General features: G+C 37.0%; 2 protein-coding genes across 2 annotated transcripts; one reads left to right on the top strand and one right to left on the bottom strand.

The window, feature by feature from the left end:
* Positions 1-277: 277 nt before the first annotated feature.
* eloal (elongin A, like) lies at positions 278-15,686 on the bottom strand. The gene is made up of 11 exons (XM_066679609.1): positions 15,490-15,686; positions 13,866-13,922; positions 13,658-13,770; positions 12,045-12,771; positions 11,869-11,971; positions 11,193-11,354; positions 11,012-11,109; positions 8,635-8,815; positions 3,544-3,664; positions 1,669-1,775; positions 278-558 (listed from the first exon to the last, which is right to left on the bottom strand). The coding sequence occupies exons 1-11, from the start codon at positions 15,559-15,561 to the stop codon at positions 497-499; spliced, it is 1,803 nt and encodes a 600-aa protein (XP_066535706.1). The 5' UTR covers positions 15,562-15,686; the 3' UTR covers positions 278-496.
* Positions 15,687-18,620: 2,934 nt separating this feature from the next.
* Positions 18,621-21,257, top strand: klhl31 (kelch-like family member 31). Its single transcript, XM_066680065.1, has 2 exons — positions 18,621-19,795; positions 20,525-21,257. The coding sequence occupies exons 1-2, from the start codon at positions 18,621-18,623 to the stop codon at positions 21,255-21,257; spliced, it is 1,908 nt and encodes a 635-aa protein (XP_066536162.1).
* Positions 21,258-23,597: the final 2,340 nt, after the last annotated feature.

Here is a 23,597-nt window from a genome sequence, read left to right as displayed (position 1 = left end):
GGGTACAGTTCACATTCAAGTGAACTCACTGCAGTTGAAAGGGTAAGTGTACATTAAAGATTGTGATTTAAAAAAAAAAAATAATAAAATAAAATCCCCCGGAAATATTTCTTGTCTAACTTCTTGGATTGTGAATGCAACAGTTTTTTTCCCCAGAGAGCAACCACTAGGTGGAGACAAATGATTTTACAAACAGCTCAATAAAAAGGTACAAGGTTTGCTCGTAAACCTTTAAAAGGTAAATGCAAAAGGGGGGAAAAAAAAACACAACAAACCCTTTTTTATATATTATTTAGTTTATTCAAACAGTGCATATATTCAACACAATGTGATTTTAAGGTGCATTATTGTATTTCAAAATAGTCAATGTAAGACTTTGTCAAAAATGGATCTTCAAATGGAATAAATGGAAAAAAGGGGGGAGAAAAAAAAACACTTATATAATTACACTGGCGCGTAACACAATTTCAACGATATATACGGTCATATACTACATTCATCTGCGTCCAAGCTGCTTCTTGAAGGCTTTCAAAGACTTTGCCATCATTGGTGCCACTTCTGTCACAAAAAACAGACAATGAGAGACAAGCATGAATTTATTAAAGGCTTTCATGTCCCTAACGCTGGTGGAGGACTTAAAATTAGTCACTTGTTACTTTAAGTAACTGTTACTGTGTCAACTGTGTCTTATTTTCTTTGATAATCATTGACAAATAGGAGACACTGCTGCACATTAGCCTACAGCCGCCATGCCCATTGCCAAACATGGACAAGGGTATGAAGAACAAAACATTTTTTACTTAGTTAAAAAGGTTTAAGTAAAATGCCCTTGTCATTATCTCTCATTATCCTAGGACAGCAATTAAATAAATATTCTGATGTATGAAAGTAGGACACTCCAAATAAACATTATTTATACTGGTGTGCTAAGTTTAGCAAGTTAACAGATCTTCTACAGAAAATGCATTTCTGCCCTTCTGTTTATGTGAAAATTGTGTACAGGTCACAACACACAAAAAACAACCCACACACCACATTCTTTGTGATTGTAATTCTATTAAAAAATACTTTTAGTTTTAAAAAACTCCTTTTCCACAGATATTCTGCATAAACAGACCAAAGTGTTAAAGCGGTTTCATCTCTTTCATTTTACATTATATTCTCATTGGCAACCACTCCAGAACATTCAAAATTTTACAATTAATCTCACTGAGTCCTGTTTGGCCGATACCACTATGTTTCACAATTTCAGATTTTCTGTACAAAAAGAAAGAAAAACAACAATTTATACTTTTATCTTTTCATTTATTTTTCTAGGGATTTGGGAGGCCAACTGAAGGCAAAATACAATGGGAGGAAATTATGCCTCTCTGCATGGTTACCAAAGCATAAGGTTAGCATTATTGCTCAGGAGCTAAGCTAGGTTTCCTGTTTGTGTAATTCATACTTGCACAGCACTGGATTCTTTTCCAAAGAAACCCTTCTTGTAGGTGAAAAAGTTAGGTTCAAAAGGAGTTTAAAAGGAAAAACCTAGCAACATTTTCCACATAATAAATGTACTTCTGATTTTTGCAAGAGCTCATTTAAAACAGCAGGTATAAAAAAATATAATCTCCTGAATGCCAGGCCAAATTGTAAGAAAAACAAACCAGAGAATGAGCATCTTACTTCTGATCTTTCGTGGGTCTTGGCATTGACTGGATCCTGAGCTGGTGTGCAAGGTCTTGGGGGACTCACTGAAGCAGGGTCTTCCTCTACTCTCCTGGCTCTTACCACTGAGAAGAAAGATCACCAAGACTGAATGCATAATCACATGATATTGACAACATTCAGCTTCATTACCAGCACAAAATCTCATGAAACCTGCACCAAAACATGACTGTTTAATGATTTCCTGTGCAGTTCAGATTCCTGGAAAACTGTCTTGCTCATATCAGATATGCTGAAATATCAGATTCAAACTGCCTGTCTGTACAAAGTCTACAGATTCTTTCCACTGACTTTATTATGACTGATTTAGCCTTAGTCATACAACATGCCAGGGATATTCAATGAAACCGACTAAAACAGCTAGATTTTAGCCATAACTATTATACAATTTCAAATTATTTGCTGACTGAAATATTTTCCACAGACGTTAGCTTTAATATTTATATGCTTACATCACAACATTTGTTTTCATCAGTAGGTTTAAAACATATATATGTATTTAAAAAATTCCCTATACCAGTGAGGTGAGGGGTAAAAAAATATTTTGGCTAACACTTAGCATGCTATATCAGTTTTGATATACCCCTCAAGGGCGAAAAAAAAAACTATTTGCTAAAAATGAACTGTTCCAGCTTTGGAGGGGTATGTAAAAAAAATTTTTTTTATTCTGGCGGCGCAGTGCCACAGCAGGTAGTGTTGCAGTCAAACAGCTCCAGGGACCTGGAGGTTGTGGGTTCAAGTCCCGCTCCGGGTGACTATCTGTGAGGAGTTTGGTGTGTTCTCCCAGTGTCTGCGTGGGTTTCCTCCAGGTGCTCTGGTTTCCTCCCACAATCCAAAAACATATATTTGTAAGTGGATTGGTGACTCAAAAGTGTGCATAGGTGTGAGTGTGTTTCGCCCTGAATTCTGGGAACGTGTCATAATTTGGTAGCTACTAAATATTTGGACAAGAGGATAACCAAACCCACAAATAAGGCAGCTTCATCCTTTCCTTGTGAAGAGTCATTCACATTTATGAAATAAAACACATCGTATAAAAGCTTGCCAATTGATAATTGTATACAGACAAGGGGAAACAAAAAGAAATCTCTACAATATACTATTTCTTCTTCAACATTTATGAATGATGCCTCTTATAAATGTGTGCTTGGATTGTTGATTGCAATTATATGACAATTAATTGTTCTTCTGGAAAAAGTTTAGAGTACAGGTGAAGTTCTCAGCCAAAGGCAGCACTGCTGTGGCTCAAGTCCACACTTCTCTTGTTTGATTTAAATGCATTTGATGTGATATTAAAGAAAACAAGAATGGAATGAAGCAGTTCCATAGAAAAACACTTTTGTTTCTGTAAAGAATTTTATGTTTTTTCATATGTTCACTTTAGGGAACAAAAAGGTGTCCGTTTAATTGCATTGCTCTAAAGAACCCATTTTGGCACCTTCTAAAATCAGTGTTATGTTGGTCCACATTAAGCTGGAATCTTTTGCATCAGACAGATGTTGCTTATCAATGGCCCCAGATGAGGCCTGTCCTGATCATGGGATTTCAGTTGACAAGAAATGGGGTCACTTCTCTTTTAAGAAGCTGAATACAGCAGAACATTGGAATACTTTTCTAAGATGATATGGGTTATTTTTTAACAAACTAATTTCACCCACCCTTCAGACAGTTTAAATCATAAACTAAGGCAGGTAATCAAGTGCATCAAGTGAAAATGTGTACATCTACATGTGACAGCATTATACAGTTAAACGGGAGGCTGGCCTTAACACTACTGCCACTAAAGCTGAAAAGGGACAGTGCTCATGCTGGACAGATCTGGTTAGAACTGACCTGGGTTTGTCTGTGGGGTGAGGGAGCCCAGCACTGGCAGTACCATGGAGTTCCTGCTGGATGCGTACGTTTCTAGGTGGCTTGGCAGCTGAATGAATAAATGCCATCTTCACCTGTCTTCCTGAAGTGGATGGGAAGACATTTGTCACAAAACACATATGCACCAATAGACGTCCCTCATCTATTCAAAATATGTTTTTTTAGTTAATTTAAATACATAATTTACTCTCCAATCTACATTGACAATAAGCCTGCAGATATTTTCAATATAATATCTACGACCCTACAAACACAAAACATTAACACACAGCCCCACAAAGTATTTCATCTTGTATAAGAAATACCACAGAATCAATCAGAACAGAGCATATTTCACATACCGGTCATAAAAGGGGACATAAAATATCACTTAATTGAATGACTATGTTCATTTGGGAGATCTGGAGTGCCTACCAACCCACACACTGAAATAAAACAACCAGGTCAGTTTTTTTGTTTTCTGCATAAATCATCATCGTTGTTCTGATTTTGCACTGCTTCTTATATTGAGTGCAGAGGATTTAGAGTTGCCCTCTAGTCTGAATCTCTCCACTTACAGGGATGGATCCGTATTTATGAGAGAGCAAAAAAGATGGAGGTTAAACGGAGCAGAACTAACACCGTTAGGGTGTGGAGAAATGAGACTACAGATTAAATATGGAGAAAACAAAAATGAAATATGAAAAAAAAAAAAAAACTGAATTGTGGCTCCTTTTCATTTCAAAAGGTGCTGTATACAATTCCTAGGGATAACTGTAGATATCTGAATTTAAAGTGCAAAACAAACATACATAGCTTCAGTGCGCCTTTATAAACTCTACCCTCCAAACTTATGCAGGTACATTCTAGGGTAATGCCACTGGGATTGCAGAGCAAAAGAAAGATTGTGGAATCCAGAGCATCTGCTGGCCAAGGGTAAGTTAGCCTGAATGAGGGCAAACAATTTTTATCACTACTAAAAATATACAAAGGGCATATGTTTTTGTTGTACTACAAAAATTGACAATAAGCTAGCCGACGTCTTTGCTGATGTGTAGCTTAGGCTATTTATCAATATGATTACTGCCAGAATCATCCACAGTAACAAACTTCTGTAGCAAGTATAAATTTGAAAAATATTTAAATAAACATTTTTTACAGTTAGGTGAGCGTTAGGTTGTAGGTTACTAAGCTGTTGCTGCAAATGCTGTTAAGCAGCTGTAATTATCACAACCAATATTGAACCATGTTGAACCATGGTGGAACAGCATAATTAAGTCAGTTCCCCACCTATCAAGCAGGAATACCACAAAATCCTCATATTTATCATGCCTTTCCATGTTCAGAGGTCAGTACAACATGCGAACGCCTCACCTATGTTTACACGAAACTTCACCCTTGCCTGATCTAAAAATGTATTTTCCAGATTTTGTACCTTTTTTGGCTGTTTATCAGCCATCTCCCCTACACAAAGCATGTAATTCAGCACATAGCATGGGCCTGGTACAGGGTCTACCCCTCCCGTTCCCCACCACCCCAAAGCCTGTGCATGATCACACACACCCCTGAAGCTGATTGGATGACATAGATTTGTGTTTCTCGGTCCAAGCCACTTTGTTTGTTTTCCATTTACAGAAATGGGCCTGACTATGAACACCAGAGTTTTTGTCCAGCATGCAAACAGACCTTGTTCCAGATCCAGAGTGCATGCGCTCTTCAATTTATGCACATACACATATTATACATACACACACACACTTACATCTCTACCCTAGCAACCCAAACCAGTCATTCTGAACAGGACTGTTTAGACAGCAGGAGAACAGTGCTGTGTTGTTTGAACCTTATGATATTTTGACCAAGGCATGTCACAGATATTTCATTAAAACCCCAGGGAATAGTGTTAACACGCGGAACAGTGGTAGTATATGTCCCCTTTTAAAGACACAGTAAAAAAAGCAGTTTGTTTAATTACAATCAGTAAAAGGAGTTTGTTAAAATATCTTATAAATTTAGTAATGCCAAATTTAACGTCAGTACAGTGATTAACATCAATATTTGACTACTTCTTGACTACTCGTAAAAGCTATGACTCCGTAACTGATACATAAAGTTAACCAGCTACTTCCAGTTACTACCATGGTGAATGTGTTTAATCTCTGAAAGACTGAGTCTTAAGTGAGCAAAATACACTGCTGATGCCAGAAATAGATAACATTAGCAGTTAAGGTCACCTGTGGCACATTATGATTGATAGTTCTTACAGGGAAACTAAGTATAAATCAATAAAAAGTAAAATAATGAAACAGCAAAATGTAAAAGCCCAATATTCCTTGGAGTGTGTTACTCCAGTAATTGAAGAGTTGGAAGATATAGACAATATTGCACTCACTGGACATCAGTAATAAAAACTAGAAATTGAACACTGCGTTTATCTTCAAATCTTCAAGTTCAGGTTCATGTTAATTTTCTGAAAGTAAGGGATATACCAAGTGTGTGTGTGTTTTTCTTAGTGCAGTAATATCTATAAATGTGTGTTCCGTAAAGGGGAATTCCGAGGATGTTGGGTAGAATATCTGGCCAGCTTTGCTGCATACAGAAAGCCGGAACCCATTCTGTCATGTAGTCACGGAAGAGGAAGGTTGAATGCAAATATTTTAAATATATGAAAGATGAGGGATGGATTATAAGGCAAGGAATGTGTAGGAGGAAGAGTTTTAGGTGTGCTCATTTATCTATCTAGGATCACATCATGCAGGGGAGACAACATTTTTTACTTAATTATTCATGACCAATCAAGCTTAAAATTTTTAACAGACAGAACCAGTTAAACTACATTTTTATATAAAACTGTTTTAATACACATATCTTACATAAATATCATAAGCAATATCAACTATAAAATGGATAAATGTAAAAACATGATACTGTCTCCATTTAATTGCATCATAACTTAATCCTCCATTAATATGTAATATGTGAAATAAGAACCTCATTAAGCTACACTTTTATAATTATCCAAATGGGTTAAGAAATGTAATCTCTATAGAACCCTGAACACTCAAAACTTGCATGATTAATGAGTTATTTGAAGAATTAGGGTTAGAAAAGGCCTTTTCTGAAAGGTGCTATATAGAAACTATAGCATATTCTTCATCAATTTGAAAAACACTTTCACAATGCAAAGAGCACTTTAATCGTTCAAAGGGTTCTTTAAGTGCTTACTGTTCTATAAAGAACTGTTTCTTTAATAAAAGAAAGATCCATGATATTTAAGAGTGTAGTTCTACCACAGTGTAATACTAGCAGTTGTGCTAATCTCAATAATCAGCACATCAAGATCGACAGCACAAGTCCAACAAGACATCAAAAGGTTACAGGTTTCACAAGTACATTTTTGGACCCTAAGTGATATCATTCAAAAAAACACCCCATAAAAGTAACAGCCTCAACCAAAGCAAAGTTAGTTATAGTCTCACAGCACTGCCCTGCGCCAAATGCATTTTTTATGTCACGGAAAACACGGCGCAATGAGAGAGACATGGTGTCGTGCCCAACATCACCTTCCTGTCCTGAACTCACTCCCCAAGGCCCCACGAAACCAGCCAAGGTTAAATCAGGATGGGCTGATTTAACTGTTGCTGCTTCTCTTGTAAACACCTGGCTGTAGAAATATGCTGGTGCATTAACTTCCCTTTCATTTTTAAAGACAAGCAAGATGTCTAATGCCAAAAAAGAGCACATTCTAGCAAGAAATAAAAACTCGCCACCTGTTCTATATTAAATGGTTCAATGCTCTGTGCTACTTTGTATGGTGCTTTGTTTTCCCCAACCTTAAAATCACAAAAAAGTCCTTTCTACCTTAAACAGAGTTTGGAAACATTCTGCCATCAATATTTATAATGCGTTCCACCTTAAAATTTTAATTTTGCATTCAAATGCATTCTCCTTTATGCTCTAGAAGCCATTTAAAATAATGCCTCTTAAAAAGGGACCTCAAATGTGTCTATGAAGCAAATATTTTCACAAAAACAACAAACTTAAGTGTTATAAATGTACTAATTACCTGTTAAAAGCTAATACACTGGTTTAATATCTTAATCTCACATGATGACTTTTCCAGATTTACATAAGTATGGGAGGTAGGGGGGAAAAAAAAGACTTATTGTTCATTTAGGTCTATTTTTAAGCTTAATTTATGAGCACATATTGCTAATAGTTTTCCATTTTAAATAAAATGAAATGATTTCTGTTTGTGTATCAGTATTTCAGCATAATTTAAAAATACTGTGATAATACTAATAACTGATCATTTTAGTCACTAAAATTGTGATATTCAACTTTCATACAGTTTCATGTCTAGCTCAAAAAATAAAGTGAAATGAAAAAAAATATACAATCATACATCGGGAATAAAGAGCAGGCTTGTGTATGTTATTAAAAAAGAAAAAAAAGCGTGAGTGTGTAAGTGTGTGAGTAAGCAGTAGAAGCAGCTGTTGAAGGTGTAAAGTAATACTGTGGTGTCAGCAAGTGTTCTGTGTTACAATGACTACTAGGGCAAAAAAGGGGGGCTGACAGGTGAACGAATGTGTCGTATACTGAACCTTGTGGGGGAGATGACAGAATGAATATGACAGTTTCCTGGAATATAGACCCAACAGTAATGCCTTCTCTTAAAGTATTAGGTAATTAACATTGTAATCCGAGTTTCATTTTCACTTTAAATCTATATATAGACCAAGTTGATATGCTGGCAGTTTTTTTCTTTTTTGAGTCATCCAGATCATATTACAACAATTGCTGCATGGGAGCTGATATGAAGGCTTAAAATGTGCTGTCCAATTACACAAAGCATCTTTCACTTAGTGACGATTTCTATTGTGTGGGATAAAATGCTCAGTGTGATAAGATGGTGCTGAGCTGCTAATAGAAGAGTGAGAGGGAAGATTATAAAGCTTGAACTTAAATTGTATAAACAGGAATACACAAGTAATGGAGAATCATTGTCATGTAGTAATGGCCTAGGATTAGTGTTGCTAGGACAATTTCAAAGCACAGCCCCTTGACAGTTACCTTTGGGTTTCCCAGAGTGAGCTAAAACAATGCTTTTTGTGAGCTGCTGGAGTTTTCGTTCTCTTTCTTCAAACAAACGGAGGTACAGTTCTTTCCATGACTCGTATTCGTCCAGCTGAGCATTTTTGAAGTCCCTGTTGCAGTGCCTCTCCCAAAGGTGATCTGTCACACCTATGTACACCTGGGACGCAATAATAAAGAACATACAAATTATTATGGTGTTAATGGAATCATCAGTGCCAAAACACATTGTACTGCCTATGAGCAAAATGTGTTTATATAAAAATAATAATAATAAATACATTTGGTTATTTTATATTGAACAAAAATATAAACGCAGCATTTGATTTTGCTCCCATTTTTCATGAGCTGACCTCAAAGATCTAAGACATTTTCTATGTACACAAAAGGCCTTTTTCTCTCAGATATTGCTCACAAATTTGTGTTAGTGAGCACTACTCCTTTGCGGAGATTACCCACCTCCACAGGTGTGGCATATCAAGATGCTGATTAGACAGCACGATTATTGCACAGGTGTGCCTTGAGGGGCGTGTCAGAAAACCAGTCAGTATCTGGTGTGACCACCATTTGCCTCACGCAGTACAACGTATCCCCTTCGCATAGAGTTGATCAGGATGTTGACTGTGGCCTGTGGAATGTTGGCCCACTCCTTCTCAATGGCTGTGTGAAGTTGCTGGATATTGTCAGGAACTGGAACACGCTGTAACATGCACCAATCCAGAGTATCCCAAACATGCTCAATAGGTTACATGTCCAGTGAGTATGCTGGTCATGCAAAGACTGGGATGTTTTCAGCTTCCAGGAATTGTGTACAGATCCTTGCAACATGGGGCCACGAATTATCACACTGCAACATGAGGTGATGTTTGTGGATAATGTCACAACAGTGGGCCTCATGATCTCGTCATTGTATTTCTGTGCATTCAAAATGCCATCAATTAAATGCACCTTTGTTCGTTGTCCATAACATTCGCCGGCCCAAACCATAACCCCACCACCACCATGGGCCATTCAATTCACAATACTGACATCAGCAAACCACTCACCCACATAACGTCTTACAAAGGAGAAGTTCCTATTAACACAGATTTAGACGAATTTGTGAACAATATATGTCCACACAAAAAAAAAAAACGCCTTTTGTGTAGATAGAAAACAATGGGAGCGAAAATGAGTGTTGCATTTATGTTTATTCACTATATGTACCTCCAGCTAAAACAGGAAAAAACCTACCCATTTTTCCACAAGTCAGCAGAGTTCCCTTAATGAAATATTTGACATGCTCTAGTCAAAATACCACAAGGATGAAACAACAAAGCATTTCTCTTTAAGTTCAGAATGTTGAGAACAGGTCTTTGAATACTGCAAACGCAAAAATGTGGTTCCAACACTGTGACCAGAGACTCAGACTAGGAGGCCTCTTCACAATAGTGAGACACAAAACAGAATGTCTCGTTTTATCCCATGTTTTCAGACTTTGTACATCACAAAAAACTGGGTTGCTTTATTTAACAATTTGTGGGTTGGTAAAGAATAAATTTACCAATCCTACATCTCTTAAGCATTTATATTCACATCCTACACTGAAATCTGTTAAAGTACAAATTTCTATTTGAAATAAATGCCCGTTTTTAAAAAAAAAAATCACAGGGAAGGGTTTTCTGTAAGCTGTTGTTTGGGTCATATGTTTGTTTTAGAAGGGGTAGAGTAGTAGTGCTAGCTGGCAAATGCTAAGGCAAGCCAAATGGCTACCATTACAGCAAGGAAGTTGAATATCTTAATATGCCTCATTACTGGAGCGAATGAATGACAAAGTTGCTACCAGTTGCTTCATGAATCTGACTAAAAAGGTCAAAACCTTGTCTTTGGCATTTATACAGCGCAAAAATGACAGAATAAAAGTTCCCAATTTTTGTTCAAATGACCAAGGTTAGTTACACTAAAGCATTTTGTTACATTTTCTGGAATACTGGTCAGGCTAGTTGTCAGAATTGAGTGACACCAAGCCAGAGGCTGTTAGATGCATCATTCATAGCATACTGTAAGAACAATGAGAAAGAGTTGATTATCAGTACAGTAAAACTGAGGGATATAATTCTATTCAACATAATACAACACAAGTAAAGCAACATTTAACTCTGTTTAGACCAAAATGCCCATTTAAAAAAAACAATAATAAATAACCCACATTCATGACTTTGAAATAGGGCAATCATATTGGTCACAATCTCAGGGCAGATCTGGGCCAGCTGTATTATTTAAGACAAGATCACCGTTTGCTCAGATTGCTACCTGACAACATTTCATACAACACTAGGGTTTTCATAGTGTAAAACACAGTGTCATTTTTCCTTACAGGGTTGCACGCTTCAATCCGCAGAAGCTGCTCAGGTGTACAACGCTCCAGCACCGGTTCCAAAATTTCAAACGGCACTCCTCCAATTTCAAAAAGAGCTGGAGAGTAAAGCAAAGAATACCTTTACACGTCATCTTCACTCTAATCTGAAGGCACAAGGCCTCTGGCCTGGAACACTCACAGTCAATATTGTTTTGCAGAGTCCGGATGCATTGCTGGTACAAGGTCATCATAGTGGGAAGATACACAACCTTACTCCCCGAGTACACTTGCATCTTCTTATTCAACCGCTGGCCAGTAAATACTGCCGCTTCCTCACAAACATCTTCAGGCTTTTCTTCAACTGGTTTACAAAAAATAAAAAAATAAAAAATCAAGTGTGTAGCATTCATTTTAACAATAACAAATGATCTGCAGATCCCAGACAAATAATTTGCAGTCAGATCAGATACATACATACATACACACACACATACATACCCGGACCCCGCTCTCCCTGTGTATAATTAGGTATGTATTCCTTTAATGTACACTCGTTGGTAAGATTCAGGCCAATACATTGTTGATATAACTACTATAACTGAAAATAGCCCAAAAGGTTTCTCCATAGAAGGACACTGCTCATCGACCTGGATTCTCACTAATGTTTCCTTACATCAACGATCCAAAATGTAGTCTAATGCTGTTCCGGAAGAGTAGAGGTTGTTACTGTAGCTACATGGTTTGTTTGTATTTTTTTGTTAGTATAATCTTCAACTAGCATATACACCCAATTTTGTGTGTTGAGTTAATTTAACTTATACTGTTAATGCTTCGGGAGACAATAGTAATTCAGATAGATGGAAATTTAGACTGACCTTTTCTCTTTGCGTAATACTGATACTGGGAAAGATCCTCTGTCTCTGTGGAAATTGGGGGTAGTGGAATCTTGAGGAAGTCCAACACAGATCCCACTGAATCCTAAGGGTTAAAAAGCATCCAGTTAGAAAGTGAAAGTGTCAGTATTGTCTAGATCCATTTTGGCAACAGATACCATTGTGTTGGATGCCTCCATTCCAGCCTTGCTTGACTTGACGCTGGAAGCATATAAACTGACATCCTCTTTTAGGTCTGTCTTTAAACGTTTCAGGTTCTTATTATCACATTTCTTCTTCCGTTTGGGAGCCTTGAGGTCATAGCTCAAGCATGCCTCAAAAGACATGGAGGGTGTCTCAGGAGCATTACTCATGGGGTCTTTTTCATTATCACTTGTTCTTGGCTTCCATTTCTTCTCCTCATTGTTCCCGTTCTTTAATTTATCTTTTTTCCTTTTGTCCTTTCTTTCAACACAATCATCTTTCTTCACAGATGAAGAGTTCTTTGGTGAAGTCTTAGGCCTGTTCTTATTTGTGATATCAGAAACTTTGTTTTCAGATTTTTTGAGTTCAACTTTTTGCTCTGCATGGTGGTGCCTGCTGAATTTTTCTTTTGATTGTGAAGCTTTTGTAAGAGTCTGCAAATTCCGCCCCACATCAGAGTCACTCTTTGAGCCGTCTTTCTTTTCACCATCTCTACCATCTTTGGATTCATCCACGGGTGTTTTCATTTTATTTTTACTATCAGCATTTTTTGTTGTTTGGCATTCAGAGCCTGTGTTTTCATCTTGGGGTTTTCTTTCAACAGGAATTGTATTTCCTGAAGTCTGCTTGATTTCTTCTTTGCCTGTTTGCTGAACTTCAGACTTAGACATCTCCTTCAGAGGTGGATGAGGCTGAGAAACACTGAAATATGAAAAAATATTCAAACCAAAAAACATAATTCAAGGTAAAGATCTAATATTATAGACTTTATACACAAAATCACTCAATGTCCATTTTATCAGTTCCACTGAACATACAGTAGTACGTTCTCTACATTCTAGGTTCTATAATTAGACTGTAGTGCATCTGATTCCCTGCATTCATTCTTATCCCCATTTGACCCTACTCTTCAATGGTCAGGGACCCCATAAGTGGTGGTGATGTGTGTTGCCCTGGTGTAAGTGGATCAGGCACAGCAGTGCTGCTTGACTTTTTAAACAGTGTCCACTCAATGTCCACTCTACTAGACACGCTTATCTTGTTGGTCCCCCTTGCAGAATGTAAAAGTCAGAGACAATAGCTCATCTTTTTTTGCAGAGTTTATGTTGGCCGTCCTCTAGTCCTTAAGCAGCGGACACAGGACGCCATCCACAAGACACTGTGGGCTGGATATTTTTGGTTGCCTCAGTCCAGCAGTGACAGTGAAGGCTTTTAAAATTTCAGCAGCCCTGTTGTGTCTGATCCACTCATACTAGCGCAACACATGAACACACCGCCATCATGTCAGTGCCACTACAGCACTAAGAAAAACGATCCACCACCAAAATCATACCAGCACTGGGGTGAGCCTTTGGGGGTCCTGACCAATGAAGAGGATAATGTATGCAGAGATACAGATGCACTGCAGTCTGTAATTGTAGAACTACAAAGTTCTTCTAATCAATAGAGCTAATAAAATGGTCAATGAGTCAAGATACAACCTATATAACCCTAGGTTTGTCTAATCCAGTGATTATTCAGTGTATGTGATAAAATTTTTTTATACATTTTACTTTTGAAACAAGCATGCTGATCAGAGCTCCAGTACCTTAAAGAATCTTTTGGAACCAGTTTTTTCCATCGATTAACTAATGTTCTGGCTACTTCCCCCGCATCTTCATGTTTGCGAAAAGAGTTCACCACTTTTCCAATTCCAGTTTCCTACATAACAGGAAGATTCCATTTCTCATGGATGACCAAATAAAAGAAAAAATTTGACTTTTAACATTTTGCAAAAAAAGACCATTTTTTCTTACAGCAAGAATATCAAGAGTTATATCCAGGTCTTGAAGCTTCTTCAAGGTTTTCAGCAGCTGAAGGAATAAAAAAAAAAAAAAAATTAATTTACTATTCTTACACACACGTAGAGATGCAACAATTGGGAGTGTACATTTATTAAACGCAGAAATACAGGTTGATCTACCTAGGTTAATTAAATGCAGAGTAGCCCAGTGTTCCTGGAACACAGTAACCACAATCTAATAGGACTGAGATTTCATGAATCCCTTAATCAAAGACATAACATGACATCTTAAAGATTAGCATTAATATCTAATGTATTCAAGCATGTTCACATTCACAACATAATGCCTTATTCAAACATTGTCATGCAAATGGCCCGTAAATATTGCATTTTTGGTAAACTTCAAACCAAGGCCATTAAACACCTTTTAAGGTCAAAACCCAGCCAGGGTTACCATAATGCTTCACTAGAAAGCCAGAATAGATGAGCAAGCAGAATCACTCTCTCTATGTATGGAAAAAGCTTATATACAGCTCCTCCATTTGCAAAGTGCTATAAATGGGCAGTGCAACTACACCCTGTAAAAGCCCAGTAACTGCGCATGGGTGAAGACAGTCATGTGTACCAGTGAATTTCAGCACATGTTAAAGTGTTCAAGCAGAGACTTAAAAGATGAATACAAGTGCTTAGTCCATTATAGTCATTTAAATGTAGAGCAAAGTGTACAGGCTTACTAATCACCTCTCGCCTTCCTAATTCTTTTTCCCCAGATTGACTGACAGCCAACAGGAGTGACAACTGCAGTGGTATTTTTAGCTTAGAAGCACTCAAACCCCTAACCCCCAATCAGAAGCAGCAAAAGGCAGACCACCTGCATGAGAACAGGCTGCAGTGAAATGCAGGCCCCACAAAAACAACGACAGACAATTTAATTACATTTACTGATTCAAAAAATAAAGTGTATACTTAAACAACAGGTCAGCAGTAAGTTAGAAACTTAATACATTTGCACATGTTCATGTACTTGAGTAAAATGCTGATAGATTTGTTCTTCACTGAGTATTTGCAAACCCTTTGCAAAGGGTTTAATTGTGTTAAATTTGAGTCCTTCATATTAAGTTACATATTAATTTTTGTGTTTACTATCAATCTGTTGGTGTGCTGCTTTGTGACTGGGTCACAGTCCTGACTTAAGCATTTGCATTTTATTTCAAACCAAATATATCCTAATATCAACAGAAGACGTTCTGTTAAAAGCCAGTCTGAAGATATTCGTCTACTCTCTTAAAAAATAAATAAATAAATAAATAATAATAATAATAATAATACATTTTTAAAAATGGGCAATTTCTTGAAATAATCACTTATTTCATTCATGTGATAATAATATTTACTATCATGTGCTAAATCATTATTTCATGTGGTTAGAAGCAAGAAGTTGAGTCTTATTCAACTCAACGCTGGCCATGATTTTCAAGTAGTAGTTCAGCTTTCTCCATTCTTTAATAACATGTCTTCCTGAAACAAACGCAAAGGTGGCTTACAGCAAACCAAACCAAAGTTTCTGTGCAGAACAATATGGCGACCAGTACAGGGACTTAGGGTCTTATTTGGTGATAAAATCGAGAAAAAGATACCGTCTGTGCCTCGGTGTTCTCTTTAAGCTGAAGTTTCAGCTGCAAGACTTTTTTCACGTCTGTCGAAGCCATGACGGACACAGTGCTTTTAAGGTGGACCAAAGAAACACCCTCCACCCTCAGTCGTCATTTTATATGTGGCACGGAAATGAACCATACACTAAATGGGCTCGTAGAGTGACACACAATCCGTTAATACGTCGAATAAACTGACCGGAAACTGTTTTTCCGAGGTCTAGGAGATATTTGTAGAGTCAGAGGAATCACGCTGCAATTTACAAAATAATACGGGCATTTTGCAGATGACTATATGACTATGAATATATTTGACCTCAGAATTTCCTCAAATCTATGGAAACAACACGCTATTGAAAACAAGTATTTTACATCAATTTGGTTCCAGCTTTCTCGAATAGTGGTTGAGCATTTTAAATGTATCTTTGTCATGAATTTTAAAACATTGAGAAGTGAACTGTTTGCTGGCCCTGTCTTTGAAATAATATGCTTTTCTTAAAGAACATTCTTTGTTCTGTGGCAAGACATACATCATCATCATGCAACAATGTTGTACTTGTATAACTTTGTATGTGACAAATAAATTGAATCTGAGTCAAAACTCTTTTATCTTGATGGACTGAGAAAAATTTACCAAATTTCTATTTAATCATGTTCATCTCTCATTTTGTATTTGCCATGCAGCTCCACATTATAAATTATTATTATTATTATTATTATTATTATTATTATTATTATTTTGTATGTTTCATTAGACAAAAGTTCAGGTATAATTTCCTTGCCCAATGCAGATTCATGAGTCATTATAGAATATGATTTTCATCCAATCATCCATGCTCCTTTTTTGCTTCTCTGTAACTAACTGTAATTTCTTTTCTTCTAAGTGTTAGTGCTGATTTTTGTTTGGCCTTTCGATGTAAATAATGGAGTACAATTGGATTGTACTCCATCCAATTTCTTACTGGTCTGTTACAAACATGGAGCCCTCTATCTGACCATTTGTTTTTAATTAGATGTGTATTTTCTGTTTTCATTTCTTATTGCTGCCTCACTATACATTTTCTATCCTGACGTAATCTTTGGTCTACCCGTAGGTTTTTATTTTACCTTACCGTTTAATAAATTAGAAGAATAGTATTTTGTTTGAGTTTTCTCAAGGCAACAAGATTCAGTGATTACGTTTAGTAATATAGTGATTCCATAACCTTTGCTTGGAGCAGCAAACTTGCCTTGTTAATGTTTCGTTGATTTGTTGTTGAACTGAAAAATAATTTAACATATCTTCTACAGTGAACACATTCTTGAACCAGTTTGCTGATTATTTGCTGGAACACACACACACACAAAACCATCCAATTGAACCATCTATATCCAAACTTTTGCACAGAGCCTTAAACAAATGTATTAATGGATGGCAAAAAGAACAATGTTATGTCTCAAGCTGTATATCACTGGCTATTTGGAATTAAGAGATCAGTTGTGTTGTGGGGTCTTGCTTCACATTATATTGCACAAGTGACTCTCACCCTCCTCACTCCTCTCTTTTTTGAGAGACAGAGGAGGAGTTTATCTGGCTGCCAATCTTTACTGACCACTGGATCAGTGTCTATCGCTCTCTCTCTCTTTCTCTCTCTCTCCAGCACACCAGCTTGGAGGTGCAAGTTCTTTCTTCACCAGCACATACTTCATCTCAGCACAGGTAGGCCTTTTTATACTTATTCACACTTACAAAAATGATTTGTTTTTACATTAATTCCACTGTTTTTTTTATCTTTTATTTTTATTTATAAGCCATGCTTTGGGAAGTGAGCTAAGCATGAGGTTGGCAACCCTTAACTTGTTCTTTACCAAAACGTCAGTCGAGGAAACAACTGGCTTATGATCTAATAATGAATTTAATATTTGATATTTATTTCTTAGAAAATCTGACATTTTTAACCAACTTTTCTTTTTACCATTTTATTTATTTAATTAATTTTACTTCTCTGAAACAATTTAGAGCTCATTTTTAGCTAGTTGTGCATCATGATATTTTTATGCAAATAATGAAATGTGATGATAAACGTGAAATTGCAAGAAATCTATTGAATATACACGTGGCCATAGGCCATGACATACAGCCTATAAAAGGAACTTAAGGCCAGAGCTCTCCAGCATTGCTATTCCTGGACATGGTTGTGATAAATTGTGACAGATGGAGAGAGAGGAATGTGACATGCCACCATGCGATAACAACTCTTAAGAGTGAATTCTGGTATCTGAGCTAAGGCATAATAAACAGGTCTCATACTTTTTAGTGACAGAATATCCATTTACACACATAGTTATAGTATTGTTTAAGCCTGTGTTTCATAATGCTTTCCCTGGGATCCCCTAGTCTAACACCTGATCCAGTTCGTCACCGAGCTCAAGGGGGCCTGGACATTTTGTCTTGGGTGGGCATATGGAACAAAAAGATCAAACAGGATACAAACCAAGAAGGCAGGCAGGTTTTACACTGGGATTTTGGATCAGTTAGTGCTGAGGCAGGGAACAGATGCTTTAGGCCACCATATAGTTAGATATTTAAATCACACATTGTACAAAGAATAAATGTACCCACAAGGGTCCAACATGGTCCTAAAGGTCCAACTGAGTGATTTACAGTGTTATTTAAATTACTTTTAAAGTTACTTTTAAAATTATAAGTATATGTATGCTTATATGGAAAAACTCTTAAAGTTTTAAAAAAATAATAAAAATAAGGTGTAATTGCGTTCTCAAACTAATTATACTCCAGACATACACTGAGGATACACAGTGACAGGATTTGTATCTTGAAAGGTACAATATTTCTGACAGTGGAGACTCACAAATAAGAAACACTGGTTTAAGCCCTAAAATACAGTAATATCATGTGGTTTTGAAAGACAACTGGTGCTTAATATTTTCTGTATTTCCTATATATAAGGCAACATGAACTACGATAACTACTATTCTGATTTCTCACAAATTTCACTGTAAGATCTTGAGATGTTTGTAACAGTAGGACATCCTCTCTTCTGAATATTTGTGATTTAATCTCTTAATATTTATTCCCTTCTTAAAGGTCTTGGCTGTGACCAGCTTATACAGTCATGGCACCCAAAAAGAACAAGGCCACTAAGAAGAATAAAGCAGACATCAATGAGATGACTATTATGGTGGAGGACAGTCCTATCAACAAAATCAATGGGCTCAATACTCTCCTGGAAGGTGGCAATGGTTTTAGCTGCATCTCGACAGAGGTCACAGACTCTGTCTATGCTCCTAACCTCCTGGAAGGCCTTAACAACATGAGACAAGACAGTTTCCTATGTGACCTGACAGTGGCAACCAAGTCCAAGTCCTTTGACGTTCACAAAGTAGTGATGGCTTCCTGTAGTGAGTACATTCACAACATTCTGAAGAAGGATCCAGCCATTCAAAAAATAGACCTCAGTGATCTGTCCCCAGTGGGACTGGCCACAGCCATCACATATGCTTACTCTGGAAAACTTACCTTGTCCCTGTATACCATTGGCAGCACAATTTCCGCAGCTATGCTTTTGCAGATCAACACCTTGGTCAAGATGTGCAGCGACTTCCTCATGCAAGAGATTAGTGTTGAAAATTGCATGTATGTGGTCAACATTGCTGACACCTACAACCTAAAAGAAACCAAGGAAGCTGCTCAGAAGTTTATGCGTGAGAACTTCATTGAGTTCTCAGAGATGGAGCAGTTCCTGAAGCTCACCTATGAGCAGATAAATGATTTCCTAACCGATGACTCCCTGCAGCTGCCCTCTGAGCTCACAGCTTTCCAGATTGCCATCAAGTGGTTGGACTTTGACGAGAAGAGATTAAAGTATGCCTCTGACCTGCTCACCAACATTCGCTTTGGAACCATCTCTCCGCAGGAACTGGTCAACCACGTGCAGACAGTTCCCAGGATGATGCAAGATCCAGAATGTCATCGTCTGTTGGTGGATGCCATGAATTACCATCTGCTGCCTTACCAGCAGAACATCCTGCAGTCCAGAAGAACCAAGGTGCGTGGTGGACGAAGAGTACTGCTTACTGTAGGTGGACGACCAGCCTTGACTGAAAAGTCCCTCAGCAGGGAAGTTCTCTACAGAGATGAGGACAGCATTTGGAACAGACTGACTGAAATGCCTGCAAAGAGCTTCAATCAATGTGTGGCTGTTTTAGATGGCTTCCTCTATGTGGCTGGTGGTGAAGACCAGAATGATGCAAGGAACCAAGCAAAACATGCTGTCAGCAACTTCTGCAGGTAAATCTTATTATGTGGATTTTTTTTAACTGTAGATTAAGTTTCAAGGTTGCTTATAAATTTGCTTGAAAATATTCTTGCATGACTTTAAACTACCATAATTACCATAGATTGACCATAAAGATCAGTTTATCTAATTTCATCATAAGCTTAAGTATTAAATTATATAGTGGCCTAAATGATTTATTAGTTCTCCAGCTGTTTAATCTAAGTAGCTCTCAAATGACATTTGAATGTACACAATGGAAGCTCATATAAACAAGCATTACCCAGAAACTCAGAAGTCAGAACTTTTTATGTTTTTTTAAGACCCATAACATGTGCATTGTTTTGGCTTTATATTTACATGTATTTGCATACATATATTTAAATCCCATGATGAAAATGCACCCAGTTCACATTTTGAGTTCACTGTCTAAGCAAAAAAGTATGTAACTCTAAAAGAGTAACTTTACATGAGAAGGAATAAACCTTCAATGGACGTCAATGTAAAAAGGTTTTATAAGTAATTCTGGAATATATCTTTTGGTCCTTTCATCATGATATGTTTACACAGTGTGAAGAACAGCTGTAGTAAAAGAAAACAATGACATGACAATGATGTAGTAAAAGACAACAATGATATGATATAATTATCAAATAACTTCAAGAAAGGTTAAATATTTGCAGTCCAATGATTATGTACCAACTGTTGTAAGCCAACACTAAAATAAATGTGTTTCCAAACAGATATGACCCCCGATTCAACACATGGATCCATCTCACCAGCATGATTCAGAAGCGTACACATTTCAGCCTCAACACCTTCAACGGTCTATTGTTTGCTGTGGGTGGACGTAACTCTGATGGCTGTCAGGCTTCTATTGAGTGCTATGTTCCATCCTCCAACCAATGGCAGATGAAGGCCCCGATGGAAGTACCAAGATGTTGCCATGCTAGCACTGTTATAGATGGCAAGATTCTGGTAACTGGCGGCTATATCAACAATGCCTATTCCAGGGCTGTGTGCTCTTATGACCCATCCACAGATAGCTGGCAGGATAAAAACAGTCTGAGCACCCCCAGAGGCTGGCACTGTTCCACCACTGCGGGTGATCGGGCTTACGTTCTTGGGGGCAGCCAGCTCGGTGGTCGTGGCGAGAGGGTGGATGTCTTGACGGTTGAATGTTTCAACCCTCACTCTGGCCAGTGGAGCTACGTTGCCCCCTTGCACACAGGAGTGAGTACAGCAGGTGCGGCCTCCCTGAATAACAAGATCTACCTCCTGGGTGGCTGGAACGAAGTGGAGAAGAAGTATAAGAAATGCATTCAGGTCTACAACCCCGACCTTAACGAATGGACTGAGGATGATGAGCTGCCTGAGGCGACAGTGGGCATCTCATGCTGTGTCATAACCATCCCCACCCGCAAAACCCGAGAGTCAAGAGCCAGCTCAGTATCATCAGCTCCTGTCAGTATATAGGCGACAAGTTGGCTGGGTATATGTAGTTAACTTGATAATGCTGAAATAGGTGATACATTTCATATTTTCCTGTCAGCAACTGTTCTTGCTGATGCCAAGCTTACTGTTCCAGGTTTCTTAGAACTTTAAGTAATTTTAAGTAACCACACCGGCTGTCAGCTTCTTTTTACACCGATACCTACATATGTTTTAAATCAACTAGGCAAAAATATCACCAATATCAAGCAATGTCTTTTATAATTCATGGATTGCCCTTTAATATATTTAACGTTTTTAATGAATTTGGAAAAATAAAGTGTGAGAACACTGACATGCTATCAGATATGTGGCAATGGCTAGATCTGTTGCTGTTTATAAACCTAGAAACATCTCATAAATCTGCAGTAGGTGATTTGTGTTTAGACACAAGTGTGTGAGCCAGTTTAAAAAAAATTACATGAAAAATCACACCCTCTACATATGAGGCTCTGAGGCCATGTAGTAGACTGGCGAAAAATGAATAAAATGATTGGATGTGAAGTTATTACAGAATCTTTTTTGTTTATGTCATCAGACCATTTGATTTACAGTGTGCTGTCGGGATGTAAAGAGTAATTCAAAAAAAATCTGACAAATCTAAGACAAATCACCTACTCCAGCTTTAATACTTACACTTTTAATCAGGGGCCAATTTTTCTATAATTTCTTCATCAGCCCTAAATATTCACAAGGTAGATACTGGGCGTATTAGGTACAAAAGTACCAAATCTGGTCTTTCAAAGCTTCAGTAAAATTTGAGGTTTAGTGTGGGAAACCTATAAAATTGTATGTTATATAATTTATATACAATAAATAATAATATTAAATAATATAATTTACTAGTAAAAACAAATGATATTTAATCAGAGCATTTCAGAGGTTATGTGTATTGTTGCTATTAGAACAAAATGAATTAATGTCAGAATGTTTTATCTGGAGTAAATTTAAACAGTTTCTATTGGTCCATCCATTGTGAATTGCAGCTGGCATTTTCAAATCTTGTAAAAAAAAAAAAAAAAGACAAACGTAAATGACCCATAGCATGTTTTTGACAATGATAATATGCTGCAATAAGATCAACAAGATTTAATAAAAACTGAAATGCATTGTTAAAGGCAATACTGCGTGTTTCAGTTCACCCACACATACCTACCAGGAGTAGGTATGTCAGGAAGATTCGTTTATTTTCCTGTACAACATCTGAACAGACGTTCTGAAGCTGGCCTCTCAAAATACGACAGCGAAAGTATAACAAAACCACTGTCACCACCCACCCAAGACATGAAATAATATGAAAGTCATAAAGAAAGTTGAATGGGCTTCGTCATGAAAGGTTTGAAAGTGGTGGCATGTTTTTTAAATGACTGAATGGCTACTGGAATCCAAGCAATGTGCCTGAGTGTCTGGAGGAATTCCTGACAGCTCATGATACAAAATGTTCTTAGAAACTTAATAATGTGACAACTGCACACAAAGTATTATATATGGAAAAAAAATTGTCATTCTAGAGAGAAGAAACATTTGTAATGGTAAATGTTGCCCATGTTCTACATATTTATTAAAGGTTCCTATAAAATGTTGCTAATCTCTTTTTTTATAGTCTTGCAATTTTGTAACAAATACCACATAAATCTGCTGACTCAACTATCAGTCTCCCCAGTCTTATTCAAAATCCTTTTTTGCTGAAAAGTGCAGTCTTTCTATAGTATCTCTATATATTAATCAAGAAGATTTCATTTAAAAAATGTCATTAACACAATAAATAAATAAATAAATATATAATCATTTAGTATATATCTTTTTTGTTTGTTTCGTGTGTCGCCAAGGATACCGTGGTCACTACATCTGCATACATCCTCAGGTTTTCCTATGCGTGTCTACATTGCGGTTTACGGTAGAACGTGTGAGAGCAAGAGGGGGACTCGCAGAAAAGCGCAGATATTGAAAATTCATAAGAAATGTAATTTAAAACATAATTCCACATAATACACTACAGTTAATAATAAAAACAGCCCTGGTTGGCTAAAAGAATTGTTTGAAACCCTTAAAAAGTCCAGAAAGCTCCCTAAAATGGAGAGAATTCAGTTTCCCTGAGATTAAAATTAAAAATCAAATTTTTACCAGAAAATCCCACTGTTGTATTGAAAAACATGTCCTCAGGTACACAGGGTATAAGATTTATGTCTATTTACTGTAAGAAGTAATAGCATTGCAAATTCAGTAAAAATTATGTTTAATATTGCAAAATTGTGAGTGCTGTTAAAGGGTTAAATCAAACGGATATATATATATATATATATATATATATATATATATATATAT

Source organism: Hoplias malabaricus, chromosome 8 (assembly GCF_029633855.1).
Source record: "Hoplias malabaricus isolate fHopMal1 chromosome 8, fHopMal1.hap1, whole genome shotgun sequence".
NCBI lineage: Eukaryota > Metazoa > Chordata > Actinopteri > Characiformes > Erythrinidae > Hoplias > Hoplias malabaricus.
Note: the sequence above shows the minus strand (reverse complement) of the source record. Positions and strands in the feature narration are given on the sequence as shown.

Excerpts from the sequence above, each read along its gene's own strand:
- eloal (XM_066679609.1), bottom strand. The coding sequence starts at position 15,561 with ATGGCTTCGACAGACGTGAAAAAAGTCTTGCAGCTGAAACTTCAGCTT. Across the intron at positions 11,972-12,044 it reads TGGAGGCATCCAACACAATG|GATTCAGTGGGATCTGTGTT; the intron begins GTATCTGTTGCC and ends TTTAACCCTTAG. Across the intron at positions 11,110-11,192 it reads TCTGCAAAACAATATTGACT|CTCTTTTTGAAATTGGAGGA; the intron begins GTGAGTGTTCCA and ends TTTACTCTCCAG.
- klhl31 (XM_066680065.1), top strand. The coding sequence starts at position 18,621 with ATGGCACCCAAAAAGAACAAGGCCACTAAGAAGAATAAAGCAGACATC. Across the intron at positions 19,796-20,524 it reads GCTGTCAGCAACTTCTGCAG|ATATGACCCCCGATTCAACA; the intron begins GTAAATCTTATT and ends GTTTCCAAACAG.